Source organism: Neolamprologus brichardi, chromosome 3 (genome assembly GCF_056152115.1).
Source record: "Neolamprologus brichardi isolate AB-2024 chromosome 3, ASM5615211v1, whole genome shotgun sequence".
Taxonomy (NCBI): domain Eukaryota; kingdom Metazoa; phylum Chordata; class Actinopteri; order Cichliformes; family Cichlidae; genus Neolamprologus; species Neolamprologus brichardi.
In genome coordinates, this window is record NC_142106.1 from 30180466 (window position 1) to 30203866 (window position 23401).

Here is a 23401-nt window from a genome sequence, read left to right on the forward strand (position 1 = left end):
AACAGCTCTGATGAATTAAATATAACGAGACAGGGAAGCCAAACCAAACACACTGAACACGGGATGAAATACTGTCAAAATAAAACAGGAAGTACATGAACACATGAGCTTGAAGCAGAAACGGGGATAAACAAACAGGGAGACAAAAGATGAAACAGAAGGAGAAGACAAAACACACTGTCACAACTAAGACACACGGAGGACGAGTGAGCATAAACATGGATGACACAACAGACTCTCACAAGCGACACAGGGATGAGACAAACACACAAGTGGAACCTTGACAAATCAAGAAAACTCAGAAACATAGAAAGAACTAAACTCCTGGTTAAACTGTATAAACTTAAACTTAGACCATCTTCACACTTCTACAGAGAGACTCACAAAAGCAAAATAACCTCAGAATCTTTGGTCAACGACCCAGCACCCTGACAGATTGACATTATTGTAGTCAGAGCTCTCCTCTGCGTCACCACGTTGCCCTGTAAAGGTGATCAAATGAAAGCATTTCAACAAACACCCTCTGTTCTCTGCTTAAATGCATTTATTGTCAGTGAGAATAATTACCAATGTATGTTTTGCATTTAAAATCTCACATGTTGTGCACTCACTTGTCTTGTTAATGACTTTGAGCTGAATCACATATGCGACATTGGCAGCAATGAAATAAGAATCTTACTGATGTTAATGTTCCCTTCCGTGAATCTCTAAATTATTATGTTGGAGGGGTTTGTGTGTCCAATGGATCCCAGGGGCTATGTTGTTGTTGGAGGAGGGGGGGTTGCCCCCTGGTTGGGTCTCCCATGGCAAATTTTATCCGGTCCCTCACACAGGACCAGACAAAGAATAATAAAAAAAAACTGAATGAAAGGAACAGTTCACTCTGCCCTTGAAAGGGTTAATGGTGTCCCGCCATGAAGCAAGGCCTGGGGAGGGTGTCTAAGAGCAACCACCTGGTGGCCAGGCATTGGTCCATGGGGCCCGGCTGGGCATAGCCCAAAAAAAGGACATGGGTCCACCCTCCTATAGGCCCACCACTCGCAGGAGGAGAGGGGAGCAGATTGGTGCTATGTCCACTGTACCGGTACGTCAAGATGAACAGAGAGCTGACTGTAAAAGTGAAGCTCTCAGTTTACATCTCTACCCTCACTTATGGTCACAAGCTCTGGGTTAGTGACCCAAAGAATGAGATCGTGGATATAAGCAGTGTATAGGTGTTTGGCCATGCGGGAGGGGCTCAGAGAAGAACCACATTTGAGGTGGTTCAGGCATTTGACAAGGATGCCTCCTGTGTGAGGTTTTTCAGGCATGTCCCACTGTGAGGAGACCCTGGGGCAGACCCAGAAAAGGCTGAAGAGATTATATCTCTCGGCTGGTATGGGGAAGCCTTGGTGTTCCCCCGGACAAGCTGGAGGATGTGGCCTCTCTGTTTAGGATGCTGTCCCCACGACCTGGCGCCCAAGTGTAAGAAAATAGTTGGACGCATGGACTTCAATGTTAAACACAGTTATTGTATAATCATCCAGCTTCCACAAGCTCAATATTAATGAAAGTGTAAACTTTACCATTTTTAGTGTTTTCAGACCTTCTGATTATCTCATAGCCACAACGATCACCTGCAGGTCAGAGAAAATCAGTCACCTCATGTTTGTGATGCTAATTTAAACACAAATATTATTGAAAATAACATTTATTTTAAAACCTGCAGCAGATGTAATAACTACAGTCTTGTTGAAAACAGCATCAGATTATGATAAATTGATGAAAAACTAAACCAACTAAACTAACCAACAGGAAGAGAGGAGTACACTTGCTGCTGCTGATGTTGGTTAAATGTCTGCTCATTAGCAGCACCTTTATTAAAAATGTAAAATAAGACTTTTGCTTTTAAATGAACCTCATGATGCATTTGTGTCTTTGAATGATAAAGAGTTTGTAGTAAGTAAAGGAAAAGGTCTCACTGTTGGTTGTTGTGCAGCGATACAACAAGAGCAGGAGAATAATAATGAGAGAGACTCCACAAACCAGTCGAACAGTCAACCACACAGGAGATGAAGAGCTGTCAGCTCCTGACACAGTTACTGTAACAACAAACAATAAAGTTTAAATATACTTTATAATACAAAAAATACTTTTAGGAAAGTTCTCAGAAAATGAAGTGAGGTGACTTCAAGCCTTAAAACAAAATTCATTTATAAAAATCCATCAGATGTTTTGATCCTGCTCACCTTTAACTGACATCCAGCTCTGTGCTGACTCTCTTCCTGAGTACTGACACTTGTAGAAACCTTCATCAGACTTTGACACTGCAGAGATCTTCAGCTCCCCTCGGGGATCATTTTGAATAAGTTTGTTATTGTGATAGAAAAACACATTGGAAAGTATTTTTTGTGTTCTCAAACTGCAGCTCAGACTAACAGAAGCTCCCTCAGTCACAGGATGAACAGGACTCACCAGGATAGGACCATTACCATCATCTGTGACACAATCACACACAATTGTTTCAGTCACATCAGCTGGTGCACACTTTGAGAAAAAGCTGACAAACAATAATAAGAACAGATTGTACAAATGTTTTTCATCATGAAGATCTGATCTTCTGTGTTTAAAAACTACTGTATGTGTCCTATGTTTTCCACGTAAAATGACTTCACATACAGCAAAGCTGGGACAAATGTTCATGTGACGTCTAAATCATCCAAATCCAAGAAGTAAATGTATAATAACATACTCTGTACAGTGATGTTGACGGCACTGCTGAACTCTCCTGATCCAGACTCACACCAGTACACTGCAGTATCTGACGTTGATGTGTTGATGTTACATGTGGATCCAGTCATTCTGCTACAGTCAGAGAGTCGGCCGTCCTCAGAGAACTTCCTCACTCTCCACTCAGTGAAGTTTCCCTCACAGGTCAGTGAGACAGAGTCAGAGGTGAAGTGTTGCACTCTGTCAGGACTCACTGTGAGAGACGCTGCTGAATGAACATCTGGAAACAACATGCAGTGAAGAGACAAAGCTCACAGATGTTAGGATTCAAAATATCACAGTGAAAATATACGTTTGACTTTTATGTGGTTCACAGAAGTCCTGCTGGTTATACAGGTAGATTTACAGACTTTCAAATCATCAACATGAAGATTAAAATTCCTCAAACTGACCTGCAGACCAGACAAATTTTGGTTGACTGTGATCAGTGTGATATTCTGGGTCTCCTCTTCCAGCTCTGCACACATATCCTGCTGTGTGTGTCTGTCCATGAATGATGTAGGAGTTGTTTGCAGTCCTATTGCCATCAGGTAGCAGCTCATAACTGGAGGATTTCCCTGATAGATCAGGAACAGCTTTATACCAGTAGAAGCTCCATCCTGCAGACGGATGTTCAACCTCACAGTTCAGAGTTACTGAGGCTCCAGGACTCAGCCATGATGGAGACACAGTGAGGACAGGACGGGGTTCATCTGTTCAACAAAGATTTTCTCTCAACGTTTCGTCTCTTAACTCTGAATTCAATGTCACTAAAATGTTGACTCACAAATATTTATGATGAACTTTAAGAGTGAGACTATCTAAACATGTCAAATATCTCAACATGTACTAATAAAAACACATTTTTACAAACTGTTTCTATTTTCAGGTTAAATGAACTATGACTCTACTTACTGTCAGAAACTGTCAGTGTGACTGAATCACTCCACTCTGTTGTTTTATGCTGTGAACTTTTCATTCTGCCCTTACAGCGATAGTTTCCACTGTTGGATGATGAAGCAGATCTAATCCTGTATTCATTCTGATTTGGAGCTTTTATCATGCTGTTTGTTTCCCACTCATAATCCCACTCAGTGTCTCCTCCATGGATCTCACATCTGACAGTGATCGTCTCTCCTCTGTATATCTCAGACCAGTTTGGATACAGAGTCACAACAGGCCTGTTTGACACTGTTAATGTTCAAGAAAGTACAATAAAAACACATGAATGTCAAAAATGTTAATGCCTTTTGTTCTTCATCTTACTCCTTAATAAGACATTTATCTGGCTCTATGTTAAACTGACCAGTTTTCCCAATCCTGACTGACTGGCTGTCCTCTGTGTAGTAAACTGGGTTTCCTCTTCCTCCTCTGCACCTGTAGAGTCCTTCCTGTGAGATGCTGATTTGTCCATTTGAGTGGAAAACTGCATCTTGTGTGGTCAGGGCTTCAGAGGATTTCTCATCTCTGTACCAGTAGTATTTCCATCCAGATGATGATGATGGGTTCACAGAGCAGGTCAGGGTCACACTGCCCCCTATTGGAACAGTTGTGTTATCAGCTCTCAGTTTGGCCTTTGGTTTATCTGCAGTTCAGTTTAGAAAAAGAACAAAAGTCAATGACTGAATCAAACCAGTTTCAATAACTTGGTGGAAATAGGGAAATAATCAAATTTTTATATTATTATAGAAATATTACAAAACAAATTATTTAATTAATAAAGTATTAAGAGTATAAGACTAATATTACAACTAAGTAGCTGCAGCCATTGTTGGAAATACATGTTGTTTTGATGTATTTCCATAAAGTGAGTTTAGACTTTCATCAAGAAAAATCACAGTTTGTACCTGTAAGCAAATTGGTAAGACACGGTAATGTTTCAGTGTGCAGCTGCAGGACTGCATTTTGTTTTCTGCAGCAGCTGTAACTTTTTAGTTAGAGTGAAGCTAACCCAGCTGCTAATAAGGACTACTGTAGACTGCCGTTTTCCTAACTTTGTTGCAAAAAGTTAGCAAGAAGTTGCAGAGGATCGTCACCGGACTGGATAATGACAGACGGACTCCAGATAGTCACTCCGAGTGCCTGAGTCGCTCAGAGTACCTCTGGCAACGTGGGAAAGGAAAACAAATATCTGAAATATCTGTGGACCACGTAGAGATCATGGACCTTCATCATCTTTGTGCTTCTCAAGGAGCTGAAGACAACCTGTTAGCTGGACTAATCTGGTGAGTGTTGCACATTTTCACCATGTACTGAGGTTTAATTTATTTTTTGCTCTTTGACTGAAGAGAATGCGGTTTGGAGATCTTATTGGATTGCTACGTTCTCCAACATCAGCCTGCAACATAGGGCGTATTTGTGCCGGTTGTTCCTATAACTGACAATTTACACTGTATGTGGAGATTCATGTACAGATGGTATCTTGCTGTGGTTTTGTTTTGTCTGAATACTAAAACCTGCCATTTTATTATATTATTATTTTTCATAATTTTGTCTTACTAAGAGAGGGTTGCTATGGTCTATTTTACATTGTTATGGTGTAATTTACTGCACTGTTATACACTAGTGTTCATTTTAGCAGGTAATGCTGCTTTTAGGGGTAAGTTTAAGTGATCCAAATCAGATCAGTTAACTTACAATAAGTGTTCCTGTTAAGACAGATGTAAACATGAAAACATGAAATGTCAGCATGAATCATGGTCCAACTTACATGAAACTATCAGTCTGAAGGCATCACTCCATCCTGTGAAGAGATAGTCACTGCTACCCCGACATCTGTAGTCTCCACTGTGGGACACTGAAACTCTGCTGATCCTGTATTCACTGGATGTTGGAGGGCTGTTTGTGTTGGGTGCTGTCCATTCATATTTCCACACCTTTCCTTCACCTCCCTGAATCTCACATCTGAGAGTGATTGTCTCACCAGTGAATATCTGAGACCAGCTGTGCTGCAGATTCACAGCAGCCAAAACTGTTCAACAAACAAATAAACACAAATTTGTAAAAACAAATCAACAGTAAAAAAAAAAATTACATTTAAAAAATATAGTTATAAAGTGTTACTTTAATAAAATCTTGAATTTGTTTTATTTCACGACATAATTTAACCCTCACCTTGTTTCTGAATTGTAACTGCAGCACTGTCCTCTGTGGAGAAAACTGGATCTCCTCTTCCTCCTCTGCAGTAATAGATTCCTCCTTCTGAAATACTGATAGTGTGCTCTGATGTTCCAGCTCCTATTTTCTGAGCTACAGAAAACTCTGAATCACGTCTGAACCAGTCAAACCTCCAGCCAGCAGAGCCCTCCACAGAGCAGCTCAGTGTCACACTGCCCCCTGCTGGTATGACTGAACTTTGTGCTGCCAGTGTAGCTCTGGGTTTACTTGCTGTTGAAGTTACAGGAAAAGATAAACATCAGATTGTCACTTGCTTCAGGAAGAACTTTGTATAAGAAGAACAACAAAAATTAACAAGAAAAAATAAAACTTTGACAAATTTGTAATATTTGGATTTCAACAAGTGAGTCTTTCATTCATGGTTTTAAAGCAAAATTTCCCCACAAATTTAATTCAGACAATAAAAACAGTTTGGGCTTTTTGTTTGTTGGAAGGCCGACAGTACATATTGACTGATTAAAAACTTGAGAGAATTTATCCAGATAAACTGGATAAAAATTCTTACATGATAGAGTCACTGGGATGATATCACTCCAACATATGAATGTCAAAAATGTTAATACATTTGTTCTTAATCTTCCTCCTTAATCATGAATTTATCTGACTTCATGTTAAACTGACCAGTTTTCCCAATCCTGACTGACTGGCTGTCCTCTGTGTAGTAAACTGGGTTTTGTGTTTTGTTCTCTTCACTGTGAATAAAAAGCTGCTGTTCAGGTTTTTGTTGTTGGAATAAAAACTAAACATTTTACTGACCAACATGAAAGACAGTTATAAAGCTGTAAAAAAAAGAGATGGACCGATCCGATGTTATGTATTGGTATCTAAATTACTGGATTGGATATCGGAGAGAAATAAAAAATGTAATCCGATCCATTAAATATCACGAAAGCACCTCACAAAACTTGCGACATGGGGTAACTCAGCTCATAACCTTAGCACATCGGAGCAGTATGCGTCATGTGGCGTGCAAGACCTGTCAGCGGTCTGATTGAGCAGTTGGAGCCTCGCTACCAAACCAGCATTTCATCTCCGAGAAAGTTACCCCAGAGAGAAGTAAAGCAAGTGTGTAAGTTCATCTCTGAATGTTTGTAAAGCATTCCCACGTTAAGCTTAACAACCGATATATGGAGCGACTACCTGTTCTTGCTGCTACTTCAATCATGAAAGTGATCAATCATCAGCTGATCGGCTTTTCTGTCATGAGTCCGTCTCTCTTCTTTGTTTTTGGCCCACTTCGCACCAGAAAGAGGAAACCAGAACAACAGCAGCACGTTTAAGCTTGATAAGCTGTTGTTAGAATTTATTTAATATTAATTTCTACACCAGGATTTTTTTCTACGTAGCTGACGGCTGGTAATTGTGCAGGGGCGGATCTAGCAAAGTTTAGCCAGGGGGGCCGATAGGGCATGAACAGGGAAAAGGGGGCACAAAGACGTACTTTTCTTTCTTATTCTCGTTTAAAATGTCTAGCTTTTAATGAATAATTATCTGAATCTTACACCCAAAGTTTTAATCTGATGTAAAATGTATAGAAGTCCATTACTGTATATAGTAACTATTAAGTCTAATATACCCTAGTAAGCTAGTACTTTTTCCATCGTTTCAGTCTGTAATTCTGTTGAAGAAACATGTTGAATCTATTTAATTATTGTGGAAAAATAATTGATTTCTGTGCATTTTTTTTAACACGTGCATTAAGTTAAAGTTGATTATGTCGATTAATCATCGCGAGGCAGAGGCTGGGGGGTGGTTCCCTATTTGTTTTTTGCTGGGAGTTGGCAACCCTATTAGTTAAGTTGCTTAATATTTCCGCAAAGTACTCTTTAAAATACCAGAATAGGAAGGATGGTGTAGGTTCAAGTTTATTAGATTGATCAGTGTTGCTGAACTATGAAATATTTTGGGTGCAGTGTATTTTTTCCATACAGGTATAACAGAATAGCTTTAGTGTTGTTGTTTATTTAAACTTGAGTATGAACTTATACAAAATGCAGCAAGATATTAAAAACTGTTTTATTGATTAAAAAATACACTATATCGGATTCATATTGGTATCGGCAGATATCCAAATTTATGATATCGGTATCGCACATAAAAAAGTGGTATCATGCCATCTCTAGTAAGAAAGAAGAAGTGCTTTTTCCTTATTTAGATACTCTGGATGAAAGATCTTACATGATATAGTCAGTGTGATGATATCACTCCACTCTGAGAAGAAATAGTCCCTTCTGCCCCGGCAGCTGTATCCTCCACTGTCAGACTCAGTAGCTCTGATGATTCTGTATTCATTGGATGTTGGAGGTGTGTTTAACTTGGCTGCTCTCCATTCATATGTCCACTGAGCTCCTTCACCTCCCTGAATCTCACATCTGACAGTGACTGTCTCACCGCTGTATATCTGAGTCCAGGACGGCTGCAGGGTCACAGTGGGCTTACTGGGAACTGTTAGTGGAAGCTCTTCCGGACCGTAGTGTGTGCGGACCTGGACAATGTGGGCTTCCCAGAGGTGCTGTATGTTTCCCAGTGGAACAGTGCATCAGGCCCTGAGCTTTACAGGGTTGAGGCTGATCGTTTCAATCGCAGCCCTGAAGACTTTATTTTTCTCAGTGTATGTGATGACAGGGATAGTCTTATTGCTTCCAGAGGGGTTGAAAACTGGAGGTTAAATCCCTACCCTCTAAACCTTGAAGAGCGCACAAGATGGTTTAAGGACTTGTTTTTTATACAGTGGTGCGACTGGAGAGGTTTGTCGCGTCTGTTTAGCCAGATTGACGACGCGATCAAGAGGGACAGACTCAACACTGCGTACGAGAGTATTAGAAAACGCCTTGTTTTTGACGATCTGGCGAGTTGTCCGAAGACTGGTTTGCCTGCTACCCTGTGCAAACCTAAAATCATAAGGCCTTCCGACAACTAAACAATAAACTGGTAGGTTTAATGTGCGGGGTGTGTGTGGGGTTGCGTGTGTATCTATGTGACAAATTAAGAGCTTGTGGTTTTCATTTTACAGAGAATGACACGCCGTCGTGGGACCTGTCAGAGTCACCATCAATAGGGCTGCTAATCCCGACCCCCCAGACTCCACCACCCTCACCATCATGCTCGCAGGACCCCCTCATATCAGACCTGTGGGAGGAAACTGTAATCGACATCAAACTCGCAACTCTCCACCTGTTGATGTTGGCGCTGAATGACTTTCTACAAGAGACATGTTACGGATGCCAAACAGGCCACCCCAGTCAGGTGCAACACAGCTGCTTGCAGGAATTGTCTGAGTATTTCTTCGACACCTACTATGAAGATGTGATGATAAGGCTCAAGACTGACCGATTCATCCCAGCCATCCGGCTGTTTGTACGCTCAAACACCACAGATGGGACTGGAACACAAATCCGCAGAGTTGCAGAACACCTCATGTGTGAACTGAGATCAGAGCGAAATATAGTATGCGCCATTAATGACAACATTGTGGACCTGCTAGAAGCAAGTACTTGCGCCCGACGTGTTAAACCTGCCATGCTCCGCATGATTGGAAACTACTGGGGTGGGAGACACCTGGTTTAATGTGTGGTGTTCAAGTATCCATTGTCTGTGATTGTGTCTGTGTGAAAATTAAATAAAAAGACGTGTTAACACTAACTTCTTAGTCATTTGTGGTTTGCACAGTCATGGAAAGCACATTGCATAAAATATATCATGATCCAGCCCATCCTGCGGGGTTGGCCAGTTTAAATAAGCTACGTATAGCGGCAGGGGAGGCATCAGGTGTAACACCTCCATTATCTCAGGTCAAACATTATTTAGAACAAGACGACACTTACACACTCCATAAACCTGTGAGGATCCATTTCCCCAGAAATAGAGTATTGGTGACAGGGATCGACAAACAGTTTCAAGCCGATCTGGTTGACATGTGTGAATATGTGGCAGATAATGATAATGTGAGATATCTGCTAACATGTATAGATGTATTCTCAAAATACGCATGGGTTAGATGCCTAACAAACAAGACAGCGAATGTTGTATCAGCTGCTTTTGAGGATATACTTAGTGAGGGTAGGATCCCTGTGAAACTACAAACAGATGAAGGCAAAGAGTTTTATAATACAACCTTTAAACAGCTAATGAAGCGATATAATATCAAGCATTTCTCAACAGCTAGTGAGGTTAAATGCAGTATTGTCGAGAGATTCAATCGTAGCTTCAAGGGTAGAATGTGGAAGTACTTAACATCAGCCAACTCCCGGAGATATGTAGATGTCATACCAGATCTCACACAAGCATATAACAATGCTTATCACAGATCTATCCAAATGGCTCCGGCAGAGGTGAATAAGGATAATGAGAAGTTGGTCTTTAACGCGCTGTACAAAACGAGGCCTCAGAGGGAACTGCGCTTTAAATTTAATATTGGCGACACTGTACGAATATCAAAACTGAGAGGAAAGTTTCGAAAAGGATACGAGCAGACCTACACCGATGAGATTTTCACAGTCAAGGAACGTATAGGGAGACAGCCCCCAGTGTACAGACTAGCGGATCTAGCAGGAGAGGTATTGAAAGGGTCATTTTATGAGCCTGAGATACAACGTGTGGTTGTTGATGAAAACAAAACATTTAAAATTGAAAACATATTGGCTAGAAAAAAAGTGGGTCGGAAAAAGCATGTGCTAGTGAAATGGCTAGGATGGCCCGACAGCTTTAATTCGTGGATTCCAGAAAAAGACATCGTTGAGGCGTAATTAACTCAGATGACGCAGCTCTACACACATTCATTTAACACTGAGCATAGACTGAGAAAGCATGAATAAAAAGAACAACAACAATGCAGGCTTCTATGTAAGCCTCTTCTCGAATGCTTCGGCGCATGTTTACCCGGGTAATAAGATATCTAATTTTAGAACAAAGTTAGCAAAACCTATTGTTTTGGATCAGCCGTATGAGGTTGCTGTTATAGAGATACAGTACCCACGCATATGGATGTCTTTTCCACAATCAGATTCGCAAGTGGAAATTCATGACCCAGTCAAAGATGGAACCATCGCCGTAACCATGATCGAACTGTCTGTGGGTCATTATGTATCTGTGGAACAGATAATAAAAGAATTTAATTTTAAATGTCAGCAGTACCAAACCACTGGAGACCTTAAAATGCAATACAACACAGTTACTAACCATGCCTGTGTTATGGGACCTAGGGGCACTATTCTCACATTTAGAGGGAGACTGGCGGAAATCCTAGGATTCGAAACAGGAGAGCCGTTTGTACTTCATTATAAAAACACATATGCCCCGCACCCCGCAGACATATACGGGGGAAAATATAACATCTTTATTTATGCAGATATCGTTGATTACCAGCTTGTGGGTGACGCCCACGCGAGGCTATTAAGAGCTATAAATATCACGGACGATGACCGCCGCCTGCCTATTCTACAATTTGACAGCCCACACTACACACCTGTGTCAAAGACACTGATCGACGACATAGAAATTGATTTGAAAGACGATCGAAATCAACACATACCCTTTTTATACGGCAAGGTGTTTGTCAAGTTACACTTCCGACCGATAACCCACCATTTTTGAAAAAAAAAGGATGGCCGTCTACAGCACTGATGACTCAAAATATGTAAAATACTACTTATCACAGGCTGGTGGAGAGCTCGGAGGGTATGTTGGGACCAGTACGCAATATGGGTCAGGGCTGGGTGGGTTGTTCCGCAGCTTGTTTAGATTTGCTGTACCACTGTTTAAAAAAGGAGTTAGCATAGTCAAACCACACCTAAAAACAGCCGCATCGGGCATAGTGTCTGATGTCATAACCAACATAACCAGACCCTCAACCACTAAGCAGGACGGTAGCGGATTGTATGTGTATACGCCCAGACCATCTAAGACCCCACCCCCAGGGCAGCCGTTGTCTAAAAAGCGTAAAACCACAAAACCTAGCAAGAGAGCTAGCAAACGGACACCGTCACGCAGAGTGAAAAGACCCAGAACCAGTCGTTCAAAAACTGCAGCGTTTGACATATTCTAAATGGCACTGTTACACAGTCATTCTGGAGAATGTGTAAAAACAGAGCTGGACCTGTTTACTGTTCCCTACACACAGACTAGCATTGAGAAAAGTACATTTATCGAAATCCCACCTGTATCTGCAATCAGTGATGGAGGGCCGATCGAGTTTTACATCTCATCGTCCGGTGAAGATTACCTGGATCTAAATGACTCATATATCTACACACGTGTGAGAATCACAAACGCTGATGGCTCAAACCTGGCTAGGGACGCTAATGTAGGATTTATTAATTATCCTGGATGCAGCATATTTAGTCAAGTTGATGTTAATTTGGGAGACCGGCTCATTAGTCAATCATCCAACACATATCCATACAGAGGTGTGATAGAATGTCTTATCAATTATAATAAGGACACTTTAGACACACAGTTCAGCACCGGGTTATTCTGTAAGGATACATCATCACACATGAATGACACATCTATAGAAGGAGAGAACCAGGGCCTGGTGACCAGAGGCGGCTACACAGCAAATAGCAGTATTGTTGAATTGATTGCACCAGTACATGCAGACCTGTTTTTTCAAGAAAAACTGTTACTTAATGGAATCGACCTGTCACTGAAATTTGTGCGCTCTAAAGACGAATTTGCTCTTATGACAGCGGATGCCAATGCATACAGAGTTAAAATTGTCTCAGCCAGTCTCTTTGTCAAGAAAGTTAGTGTATCACCGACCGTCAGACTTGCACACAGCAAGGCACTGCACCATGCAAACGCAAAATACACGATAGACAGAGTGTCTTTAAAGACCTTCTCCATACCTGCAGGGTCAAGAATATCAACAAATGACAATTTATTTATGGGTAGGATACCTAAATTTGTGATCATTGCATTTATAGACAATGAAGCATACACTGGCTCCTACCAGCGTAATCCATTTCATTTTGAAAACTGCGATATAGAATTTATGTCTTTATATGCTGATAGTCAGGCTTATCCTGCTAAACCATTCCAGCCAAATTTCCAGAGAAAACACTATACCAGAGAATTTTACCAGCTGATACAAACCACAGGAAGACATTTAAAGGACAGATCCTTAGCTATTACGCGTGCTGACTTTGGTAACGGCTACACTTTATTCTGTTTCAATCTGGAAGCTGACGAAGGACATTCAGGGAATGTGTCGTTAATTAAAACTGGGAACGTGAGATTGGAAACCCGTTTCAGAAATCCACTACCCCGTACAGTGAACCTCTTGTGTTATTCGGTGTTTGATTCGGTCATTGAAATATCTAACATGAGACAGGTGCTCTTGGACTACTATTGAGACAAAAACGGTCATGAACACTATAGAACTATCAGCCGTGATCGGCAGCATTATCAATAAAAACACACATTTCCTAGGCGTGTTAGCCTATGATCAGCTAACCACTGAACGCCTTCAAAGACTCCCTGCTATGGGTATTGTAAACACCCACCCTTCTACGATGCCCGGGGAACATTGGCTTGCTGTTTATATTTCGAGAGACAGACGCGGTTATTTTTTTGATAGTTTTGGTCACTCGTTAGACAGTTTTCCCCCAGCAATAAAGATGTTTCTTCTAAAAAACTGTTCCACTGTTTTATATTCAGGAAAACAAGTGCAGAACGACTTCTCCATCACATGCGGTCAACATTGTGTATTTTTTTTATATCATGTGCAAAATGGTGTATCCTATGAGCGTCTGCTTAACATGTATGGGTCTGATTTAATTTGTAATGATGCTATGGTGTGTCGATTTGTCAACAACATACAACCTGTTGCTGTATGCAGTGATTACGTGTGTGTGCAATGCGGATACTGACATGTACTAATGAGAATAATAAAAACAACATGAGAGCATGATAATCGAGTCAATGGTATTTATTATCAAATCTCGTATATAAATATATAGATTCACAACATACATTGTTTAAACATAAATAAAAGAAATCAAACATTAACCAGTAATAAAAGAAAAACATATATTTAACAGTAATAAAGACATAATATATTTAACAGCAATAAAATAAAACAAAACAAAACAAAAACAATTTAGCAGCAATAAGTGAAAAAAAAACATTACAGTAGAAAAACACCAAACAGCAAATATTTTTAGCAGAAAAACAATTTCAGGTGCAATAAGAAAAAACCTGAATTCAAAAATCCAACCACTCTACAGGACCCCCCTTTAATTTGTTTTTTTTATTCTTTATTTTTTTTAGTGTACTATGTCGCAGCGGTCCGCCAGGGGTGATCTTTTTTGGTGTGTGTTTTAAAAAACCAGGGTCTTCAGACAGTGTGTGATCGGTTTTATACATGGCGATGGTCTTACGTATGCCTGTGTTAGATATGGCTGATAACGGTACGTTTAAATCTGAGACAGCTTTTAAAAACTCTGTCCAGCCGATAGGTCTCAAACCCTCAGAGGGTGTGTGTGTGGTTGTGACGCCTTTAATTAGATCATAAATGTGTGAACCAGGGATGGTGTGTTTATCAACAACAATTTCGCCTTTGTCGTTGTAAGAGATCAAGTGTGGCGAACGGCTCACCGCTGATAGAATAAGTTCTGCATTCCTCCTACTCCTTTTAGGTATGTGTGTTAAAACATTCTCCGCAACAAGATCCCTCACCCCTGCATCACCATGAACAGGCGATGTGTCCGCCGACTGGGGTTGCACATCCCTGTTAAATTGTTCAGGTAATGATAAAGACAATACATTCTTTTCACGGGCACCTTGTCTCACAAGGGTAAGGTATCTTTGGAGAATATCGCTGTATTTTTTAGCCTTCTCATACACATCTATGTCAGAATCTTGTAACACTTGTAACATCTCCTTGTCCAACTCGTTCTGAGACTGTTGTCTGATGCTGCCTGTTTGCTGCTGCTGCTGCTGCTGCTGCTGTTGCTTTATTAAGTCCAACTGGTGTTGGGGTACCAAAAACATCTTTTGCACATGTTCCATTTTCACCTGTTTGCTATCAGACTGGTTATGAAAGGGATTGCAGCCCCTAATAGCGGTAGTAAAAACCCTCCAGATTGGTTGATTGTCTTTCTCTTTTTCAAAGTTTTTATTTTTTTGTCTGCAATCAGTCTGATTATTGATTTTTTCTTTTTCAGCTGTCTGTACTGCTGATTGGTCAGTGGAATGTTACCATGCAATACATTAAAGGCTATCTCACACAGCGCATTGATAAAATCTAAGTTTGAATTACTAATAATAACTCTGCGTAGAGTAGGAGGAGCCCTGTATATCATCTCCAACAGAGACAGATTCCTCCGCATGCGTGATGACATCCTTTCACCTCTTTGCTGATTTTTGTTTTGGAATGTAAACAACCGGACGCTCTGATAGTAAATTTGTTCTGAGTCTTAAATAGTCCGGGGTCTTAGCTTTATAGTCTATTAAAAGATACCCGTATGTTGTGGATGTGGCATCATTAAATGCTTCTATAAAATATTTAGTATTACCCGGAAACATTTGCCTACCTAAAAGCATAACCTGATATTTATCTCTCGGATTTTTAAACAATATTAGGTAGTTAGTGTTCAAGGAAATGGTTCTACTGGATTTTCCTTGAATAAACAAATTCTGAACCAGATATATACAACTCAAATTCCTATGATGCACATACTTTGTGAACACATTTTGTACTTCTAAATTGTTAGCTGCATCGTTCATTACATCGTCTATAATTAACAAATTGTTCTTTTCTGCAGGAAGAAGGGTGTCATCAGCAAGAGATTCGGGTATACCGTTAACAAAGTTTATGTCTCTTATCTTAAGAAGCTGGGCATATAATGGCTGCCAGCATGAGTATATATATACAATATTGTCAATGCTGCATGATATAATCCTGGAAGAATTTTCAATTATGCTTTTAACAAAAAAAGTCTTGCCGCAGTTACTGGGACCGCTGACCACCATACTGAACGGGTGCTGCAACCGCGCGTCAAACCCCTGTTCTAATTTAAAATCCATAAGGTACGGTTGTATAGTCTGGGAGCACACGGCGCTTATTGTAAACAACTTTAACTTTTTTCACAATGGTTTTATTCTTCAAATGAAGTTTCTTTTTATCGCGTCTGATGCTATCAGACACAGCAACTAGGTGTGCGTCTGATGTCTGATTGGTTACAAACTTGTGGACTAAACCTTTCAAGGATTCGTGGGTGACAACTTTTGAGTTTAGTGCGTTCAGTGTCACGCCTTTACATTTGACCTGGGTCTTGCCCAGCGATGTGTGATACGCGTAGCATTTTGGCCCACCGGAAACAAATTCCACTATGTAATCCTCCACACCACCCTCTCCACAGTCTAATTCGCTTGTGAGATCCCCCAGAAACGGACCTAGAGGAGGCATCCACTCGCCAGGGCGTGCCGTGAAAATGACACTGTCCGTGTCACAATACAGCACGCGCTGCTGCAAGTTGTCTAGCAAATCATACAGCATGAGTCTGGCGTGTGCAGTGGTCATGGCCCCGACAAAGACATTAACGTCCTTCACACGGGAAGCTCTACCATCAGCATGCCGCCACTGCACCATTGCGACGTCGTCAGAGATGAAACAAAACTGACGCACGTCGTACTGGTCGCTAAACATTAGCTGGCTAAATCTGGAAGGGTCTGTAATGAGCTCTGATGATGCCATATTTGACCTCATGCTGAAACGACCCCATAACGAGTTTAGCAACAGCTTGTTACAGTTACGAACAGCTTTATTTACACAAATCTTGGATGGGTCTAGCATTATTCCCTCCTTCTCATAATACTCGTCTATGTACTTCTTCTGTTCGTCAGGTGTCTTGACGTGTTCAGGATACCCCGAGGCCTCCTGTTTGAGTTTTAGGAAGGCTTTCACATAGTCTTTAAACAATGTGTCGGTCTTATTGGGGAAATGCCACACCTCATCAATAGCAAGAACCTTGTATCCCTTCTCAACAGCTTTTTCAAGCTCAAATGAGACCCAAGTGCCTTTCAAGACCCGCTCACTGTCCCTGTGCCCACATGCAGTATGCTGGTTTTGGTCTTCAGCACACATGCTGCAGAGTGGAAACATCAGTTTTCCGTGGCACCTGTAGGGAAGGACGGGGTGAAAAAGACCCTTAGGGGGGAGCACTGTGCATTTAACAAAGCCGAAATAATTTTCTAGCTTGTCAAAGTTGGTGTAAATGACTTGAGGGTGTCCTACAGGATAGTCTTTTTTAGACTGTACTGTGGGATAGAGACTGGTGAAGTCGTAGTAAAATATTTTTTCATCACAACCAGCCTTGTGGTACAGCTTTATAGCATTTGTGCGACCTCCAAAAAGGGCGTCTCGGGGATTCATGCGTTCTGGCTTTCTGTATGTGTGCATGAAAGCCACAACTGCAGGGTCTGTCTGCTTCAAGGCAGCCCATTCACATTCCCACATCACTATTACGCTCACACTGTGTTGTGATCTCAGTGAATCAACTTTGTCACAAAACATACGATGCAGCAGTCCATAGGATGCTTTGCTGACAGGATTAACTTCACTCTCGGGGTAACATTTGACACAGCCGTGGTGAAAACATCCCGCAAATTCATAAGCTGTATTACTTGTAGGGTCAAAACCGTCCACAAAATACGGCCCAACCCTCTGTTCGCCTCCTCTGAGAGCATGTTTTACCACTTTGTTGGTGGTGTGGGACACGTATTGAAGCCATTCGATAGAGACGTTAGAAAACGTCTTATTCTGCTCAACGTATGCCCCGTCATACGTGAGAGCGAGCGTGTCTCTAGGCAGAAACAGCGTTTTATACACACCCATACTAAATGCAGCCAAGGTGGTATACATGAATGGATCAACTTGTGTACAACCCAGTAACGTGTCACGATAAATGCTGCATGCTTTACGCAGTACATCAACATCATTAACACAGTAACGCCTGAGTTCAGCCTGAAAATCAAAGGGATTCTGTGAGGCAACCTGGTACCATTCCATGAATCGCACCTTATTGCTTTCAGACATGTGCTCATAGCCGTAGAAGGAGGGGTCTGGGTACGGGCCCACATAATGCTCATTATCCCTCGTATTAAACCTGTGTGGGAAATGGCCCTTCTGCAGGTCTTGAAAACCTAAAGCAGAGGGTATTTTGGCAAGGCCCATGGGCAAAAAGCTGAACGAATCAATCCATCGCTGGTCATAGTCCCTGTCATACATCAAAATCACACGGCTGCCGCTCATTATGACACTAGGTGTTATGCACTGTCTGACAAAGTACTCGAGGAGTATGTAGTTGTCAAAGCCAGATGCATTATGTGCTATGAAAGTGTACCCACGAAACCTTGGGCGTCTGTAATGTTGCACAAACGCCTCCACACACTTTAATGTGTTAAATGTGAACTTATTGCCCTTCAGATCAGACGCACACACAAAGTTAGCCTCGTGTTTACCGTTGTGGTACCTAGTCTCGAAATCATATAAAATGTATTTATCGCTAGGCTTCTGTTTTTCAACAGGCTGTATGAAACACTGATGGTCGGAGTCTCCGGGTAATTTAGGCTCGCGGCAGTGCTCGCATCTAGGCTGGGCACATCTGTGTGGCGATTTCTTGGATTCTCTATATGTGGTGCCACAGTGCATGCAATGTTTCATATTATCACAGGGGATCATGTTATGTTTTAATTCAGGTAATTTGTGTTGCTGGTAACAGTGTTGTGATTTGCAGATGCGGTTACAGTCGCTGCATTTCACTGTGGGACCCCTGTGGTGTTGACAGAGTGTATAACATGTGTTACATCTATGTTTACAGCTATGGTGTAATGCTGTATTATATGTACTGTAACAGAAATTACACACATAGGATGCACCAAGAAAAGCGGTTGGGTTTAAAATCATGTGGTAATGTTGATTATGGAGATACATCATCAACGTGTTTGTGTTTGGCTCTTCATGTGTGAAAAAACATTCCAGACGTTTACGCCCTTCTGTGTGGTAATAGATTACAATCTTAATGTTGAAGCGCTTTTCAAATTTACTGACGTCGGTGAATGATACTTGCTGTGTGTCGCATAGACCTACTTCAGCATGCATCCGTTTAGCTGTAGCGAGTTTTTCTAGCTCAGAGGCTGATGAGTTTAATGAATGTGCTATACATAGGGAGAAGCACAAATGGTTGTGTGTGTTGTTTGGTGTGTATAAATGTCTGCCTTTCTTTGAGAGAATCTCATCATAAGGGATTTGTGCCAGTCTTAAGCGAGCCCCACCACTACTGTTCTGAGCTACCGTGACAATAAACTCTAATTCATCATCACCGATAGATTCATCATTACTCTGCATAACTTGTGCAATTCGATCGAGAAACAGCTCTGGATCATACCGATCATCAGCGTTTAAAACAGCCTGAACATCTGAAGCCAGCGAGGGGCCACGCAGGACCACGTTTAGAACACTGCCCTGTTGAGATCCAGCCACAGCTCGGTCTACCACATTGGCTAAGCACTCGCGCACTCGCTCAGGTACTTGTTCTGGATGATCAAGACTTATACCCCTAAAATCAAGGCGCTCACGCAATTCGCGAGCATTAAAATTAGGTATCTCTCTAATGTGTGGCTGGGAGCGCCTGCCAGATCCAGATTGCACAACGGGCTCAATCACAATAGTATCACTTTGTGAGAAATTTACAATGACTGAGGGTGTATGTGGTGTTGCAGCGGCGCCCGGACACGCATGTGTGTCTGTGGTACTAGTAGAAGCGGTAACAGACTCAATAACAGCAGCAGCAGCAGCAGCAGCAATACGGTTAGCATCAGTAACAACATTGGTCCGAGCAACACCTGATGTACTATCACTATTATTAACAACAACAATAGCCCCATCATCAATAGCAGGCGTAGGAACAGTCTGACAAGGATGTGTATCAGATGAGGCTGATGCAGGCACACTATTAAGTCTAGCTATAATATCGTCTAATTTGTTATCTGTTTCTTCAACCCACTGCATAAAAGTCTCTAAGTCAAAACATCTAACAGGAGTGGAGGTTCCGTTATTATGCTTAAATAATTTATTTGGAGGGTCCATGGTCTGGATTTTAAAAGTCAGGGTCTTGAAATTTTGCTGCAGATGATGTCTAATGTACTACACACTTTTTTTATGAATTTGATAAACTGTTGGTTTTGTATCTGTGCTTCTTGGTGGTATTGATTGAGTCTAGCTTCAATCAAACATAATTTATCAACTAATGCAGCTATATGACTCTGTTCAACAGGTTGAGCGTCTGAAACCTTCATGTAAGCATCATATGCCGCTGATATTTGAGAGTCTGTTATACCGTCGTCTACAAAATCTACGTGTGAATCAATGCTATTTCTGACACATTCTGGTGGGGTGGGTATATGAACAAGATCGAAATCTGATATACTGTATTCAAAAACATCAGAGAAATCACGAGGCAAGCACTCACTCGGGGGTGTTGCAGGACCGCTGATGAAGATCGCTTCTGACTCTCCACTGTTGCACAAAGCTCCAGGTTTTTGTTGTTCTGGGAGGTCGATACTGTTTAAACATTCCAAAAACGTCTGGAGTACGGTGTCCTGATCATTATGAGGAGGGGTACTGTGCTGCAGTCTGTGAAGATAGATATGTGTTAAAACATTTATACATGTACCCATTTCAAACAGAATAAGCGTGTCTCCCTCTCTATCTCTTTTTATCTAATTTATATATACCTATGCTTACCTTGTAGTGTGTGGTATTCCTGACGGCCCTGGTTCTCCGCACATAAGGTTCTCTGGCGTGGGTCTGTATGTGTAAAACGGACGGTTTTAGAACATTTGGAATTGTTTAAACCCATTTGCTGTTTTTTTTAAAATACACAATTATACACCCCCGTTGTATACATACCTTTTGTAAGGATGGGCTCTGTGGTCACGGTGTCTGAATGTTTTCCTGCTCAGTTTGTTAACCCTGGAACAAATCAAAGAAAAACTCTGTCATTATATAATTTAAAAGAATCGCAAGCTTAAAACATACATACGATTAAAAATCGCGTAATTCTGTACACACCTTGTGCCTGTTAGAGACGTTGATCCATCTGTGAAAGCCCCCGTTTCTAAAGAAAAGGGTGCTGTGCCGTTCTCCCGAACTCCTAAAAATCAAGCTTTTGTTTTAGGAAAAAGATAGTTTGAATATCCTATAATATGTTAACATAACACTTTTAAAAATACAATAATAGGTTTTGTTTTACTTACCGTTTAAGATGTCCATGTTATAAAGAACGATGATAGTTTTGATGATCTCAAAGAATGTGGTGTTGTTGTTGTCGCGACGAATGCAGAGTTCACCCTGAGCCTAGCATAGGTCTCACTTAAATACCTTCTCCAGGAACAATGCCAGTACACAACTGTTTCACACCTTAAGGTTCACACTCCCTTGCTACTTCCCAGAGTTCTCGAAGAGACAAAAGACACATGCTCTGGAGGTCCTGTTTCCTGCCCAAAAACCTTACTACACCCCCCTACCTTTATAAAATTAGTCTAGCCTCAGTACACAACTGTTTCACACCTTAAGGTTCACACTCCCTTGCTACTTCCCAGAGTTCTCGAAGAGACAAAAGACATCTGCTCTGGAGGTCCTGTTTCCCACCAATAGGCGGCTTTGCCTTAGTTCAACATTGCGAAATCCCGATTTTTAAATAAAATGATCGCATCAACCCTGGAAAGAAACCCAGTATATGTGTGAAAAACTAGTTAAATTAAAACTAGGGGGATTGATTAAATAAAACGCTTGTGAACATGCCGTCATTACCCATTCAGAAGAAATTCCCACTTGTGCCGTTTTTAAAATAAATTGCATGCATCGCACCAAGCTGAGATAATGTCAGATTTATAAAATTAGTCTAGCCTCAGTACACAACTGTTTCACACCTTAAGGTTCACACTCCCTTGCTACTTCCCAGAGTTCTCGAAGAGACAAAAGACATCTGCTCTGGAGGTCCTGTTTCCCACCAATAGGCGGCTTTGCCTTAGTTCAACATTGCGAAATCCCGATTTTTAAATAAAATGATCGCATCAACCCTGGAAAGAAACCCAGTATATGTGTGAAAAACCACTTAAATTAAAACTAGTGGTTTGATTAAATAAAACGCTTGTGAACATGCCGTCATTACCCATTCAGAAGAAATTCCCACTTGTGCCGTTTTTAAAATAAATTGCATGCATCGCACCAAGCTGAGATAATGTCAGATTTATAAAATTAGTCTACCCTGAGTACACAACTGTTTCACACCTTAAGGTTAACACTCCCTTGCTACTTCCCAGAGTTCTCGAAGAGACAAAAGACTTCTGCTCTGGAGGTCCTGTTTCCCACCAATAGGCGGCTTTGCCTTAGTTCAACATTGCGAAATCCCGATTTTTAAATAAAATGATGGCATCAACCCTGGAAAGAAACCCAGTATATGTGTGAAAAACTAGTTAAATTAAAACTAGGGGGATTGATTAAATAAAACGCTTGTGAACATACCGTCATTACCCATTCAGAAGAAATTCCCACTTGTGCCGTTTTTAAAATAAATTGCATGCATCGCACCAAGCTGAGATAATGTCAGATTTATAAAATTAGTCTACCCTGAGTACACAACTGTTTCACACCTTAAGGTTAACACTCCCTTGCTACTTCCCAGAGTTCTCGAAGAGACAAAAGACTTCTGCTCTGGAGGTCCTGTTTCCTGCCCAACAACCTTACTACCATTTGTCTAGGTGAGAAGGGGTGGGAGGTGTGGGGTGGGGGTGTGGGGTGGGGTGGGGGGGGGGTGGGGTGGGGTGGGGGGGGGGGGGGGCAAAAAAAGTGCCATTGTATTACTACTACTGTTCACAGAAAAATATCCAGTTAGGAGACAAATAGAAACATATGATGAACAGAAAAATATCATGATTTCTATTCTATTCTTTCATGAACCAAGAGGAGCGTCAGCTTTCATTAACATCTGTCTGGGAGGGAGACAAGTCGAGGACGAGCCCCTCAACTCCGGACCTGGGCCCGCTGAAGGTTGCCAGGGATTGGCAGACGCACGTGGACTTGGATCAGAGTCTAATTTTACCCACAGAGATCGTAGCAGCTACTCTGCGACCAGACCTCGTCCTTTGGTCTAACTCCCAAAAACTTGTGTACGTCATTGAGCTGATGGTACCATGGGAGGAAGCAACTGAGGAAGCATTTGAGCGTAAGAAGCTGTGGTGTGCCAACTTGGCAGCTGAGGCAGAGGACAGAGGCTGGAAGATCAAAGTGCACCCGGTGGAAGTGGGGTGCAGGGGCTTTGTTGTCAGAACAACAGCAAAGCTGTTTAGAGAGGTTGGGATCAGAGGACAGGCGCAACAGCAGGCTATAAGAGAATTAGCTAACACTGCTGAGAGGACCAGTCACTTGTTATGGCTAAAAAGGGCTGACGTCACTTGGGCAGCTAAGGTAGTC

The 23401-nt window shown here is 41.5% G+C and overlaps 3 protein-coding genes across 3 annotated transcripts in view; 1 reads left to right on the forward strand and 2 right to left on the reverse strand.

The window, feature by feature from the left end:
• Positions 1–399: 399 nt before the first annotated feature.
• LOC148104178 (Fc receptor-like protein 5) overlaps positions 400–23401 on the reverse strand; it is a 35690-nt gene continuing 12688 nt past the window's right edge. The window contains exons 7-15 of the mRNA XM_087838286.1: positions 8104–8383; positions 4055–4333; positions 3664–3939; positions 3162–3461; positions 2732–2989; positions 2229–2477; positions 1962–2081; positions 1566–1616; positions 400–482 (exon numbers count right to left, since the gene is read on the reverse strand). Of these exons, the coding sequence (XP_087694412.1) occupies positions 400–482; positions 1566–1616; positions 1962–2081; positions 2229–2477; positions 2732–2989; positions 3162–3461; positions 3664–3939; positions 4055–4333; positions 8104–8383 (1896 nt within the window). The remainder of the gene's footprint in view (positions 483–1565; positions 1617–1961; positions 2082–2228; positions 2478–2731; positions 2990–3161; positions 3462–3663; positions 3940–4054; positions 4334–8103; positions 8384–23401) is intronic.
• On the forward strand, positions 8866–11635 carry LOC148104179 (uncharacterized). The gene has a single exon (XM_087836216.1). It carries the CDS (start codon positions 8866–8868, stop codon positions 9490–9492), a length of 627 nt encoding a protein of 208 aa, XP_087692342.1. The 3' UTR covers positions 9493–11635.
• On the reverse strand, positions 19878–21199 carry LOC148104180 (uncharacterized). Its single transcript, XM_087830569.1, has 5 exons — positions 21184–21199; positions 20999–21080; positions 20837–20899; positions 20672–20734; positions 19878–20560 (listed from the first exon to the last, which is right to left on the reverse strand). The coding sequence occupies exons 1-5, from the start codon at positions 21197–21199 to the stop codon at positions 20032–20034; spliced, it is 753 nt and encodes a 250-aa protein (XP_087686695.1). The 3' UTR covers positions 19878–20031.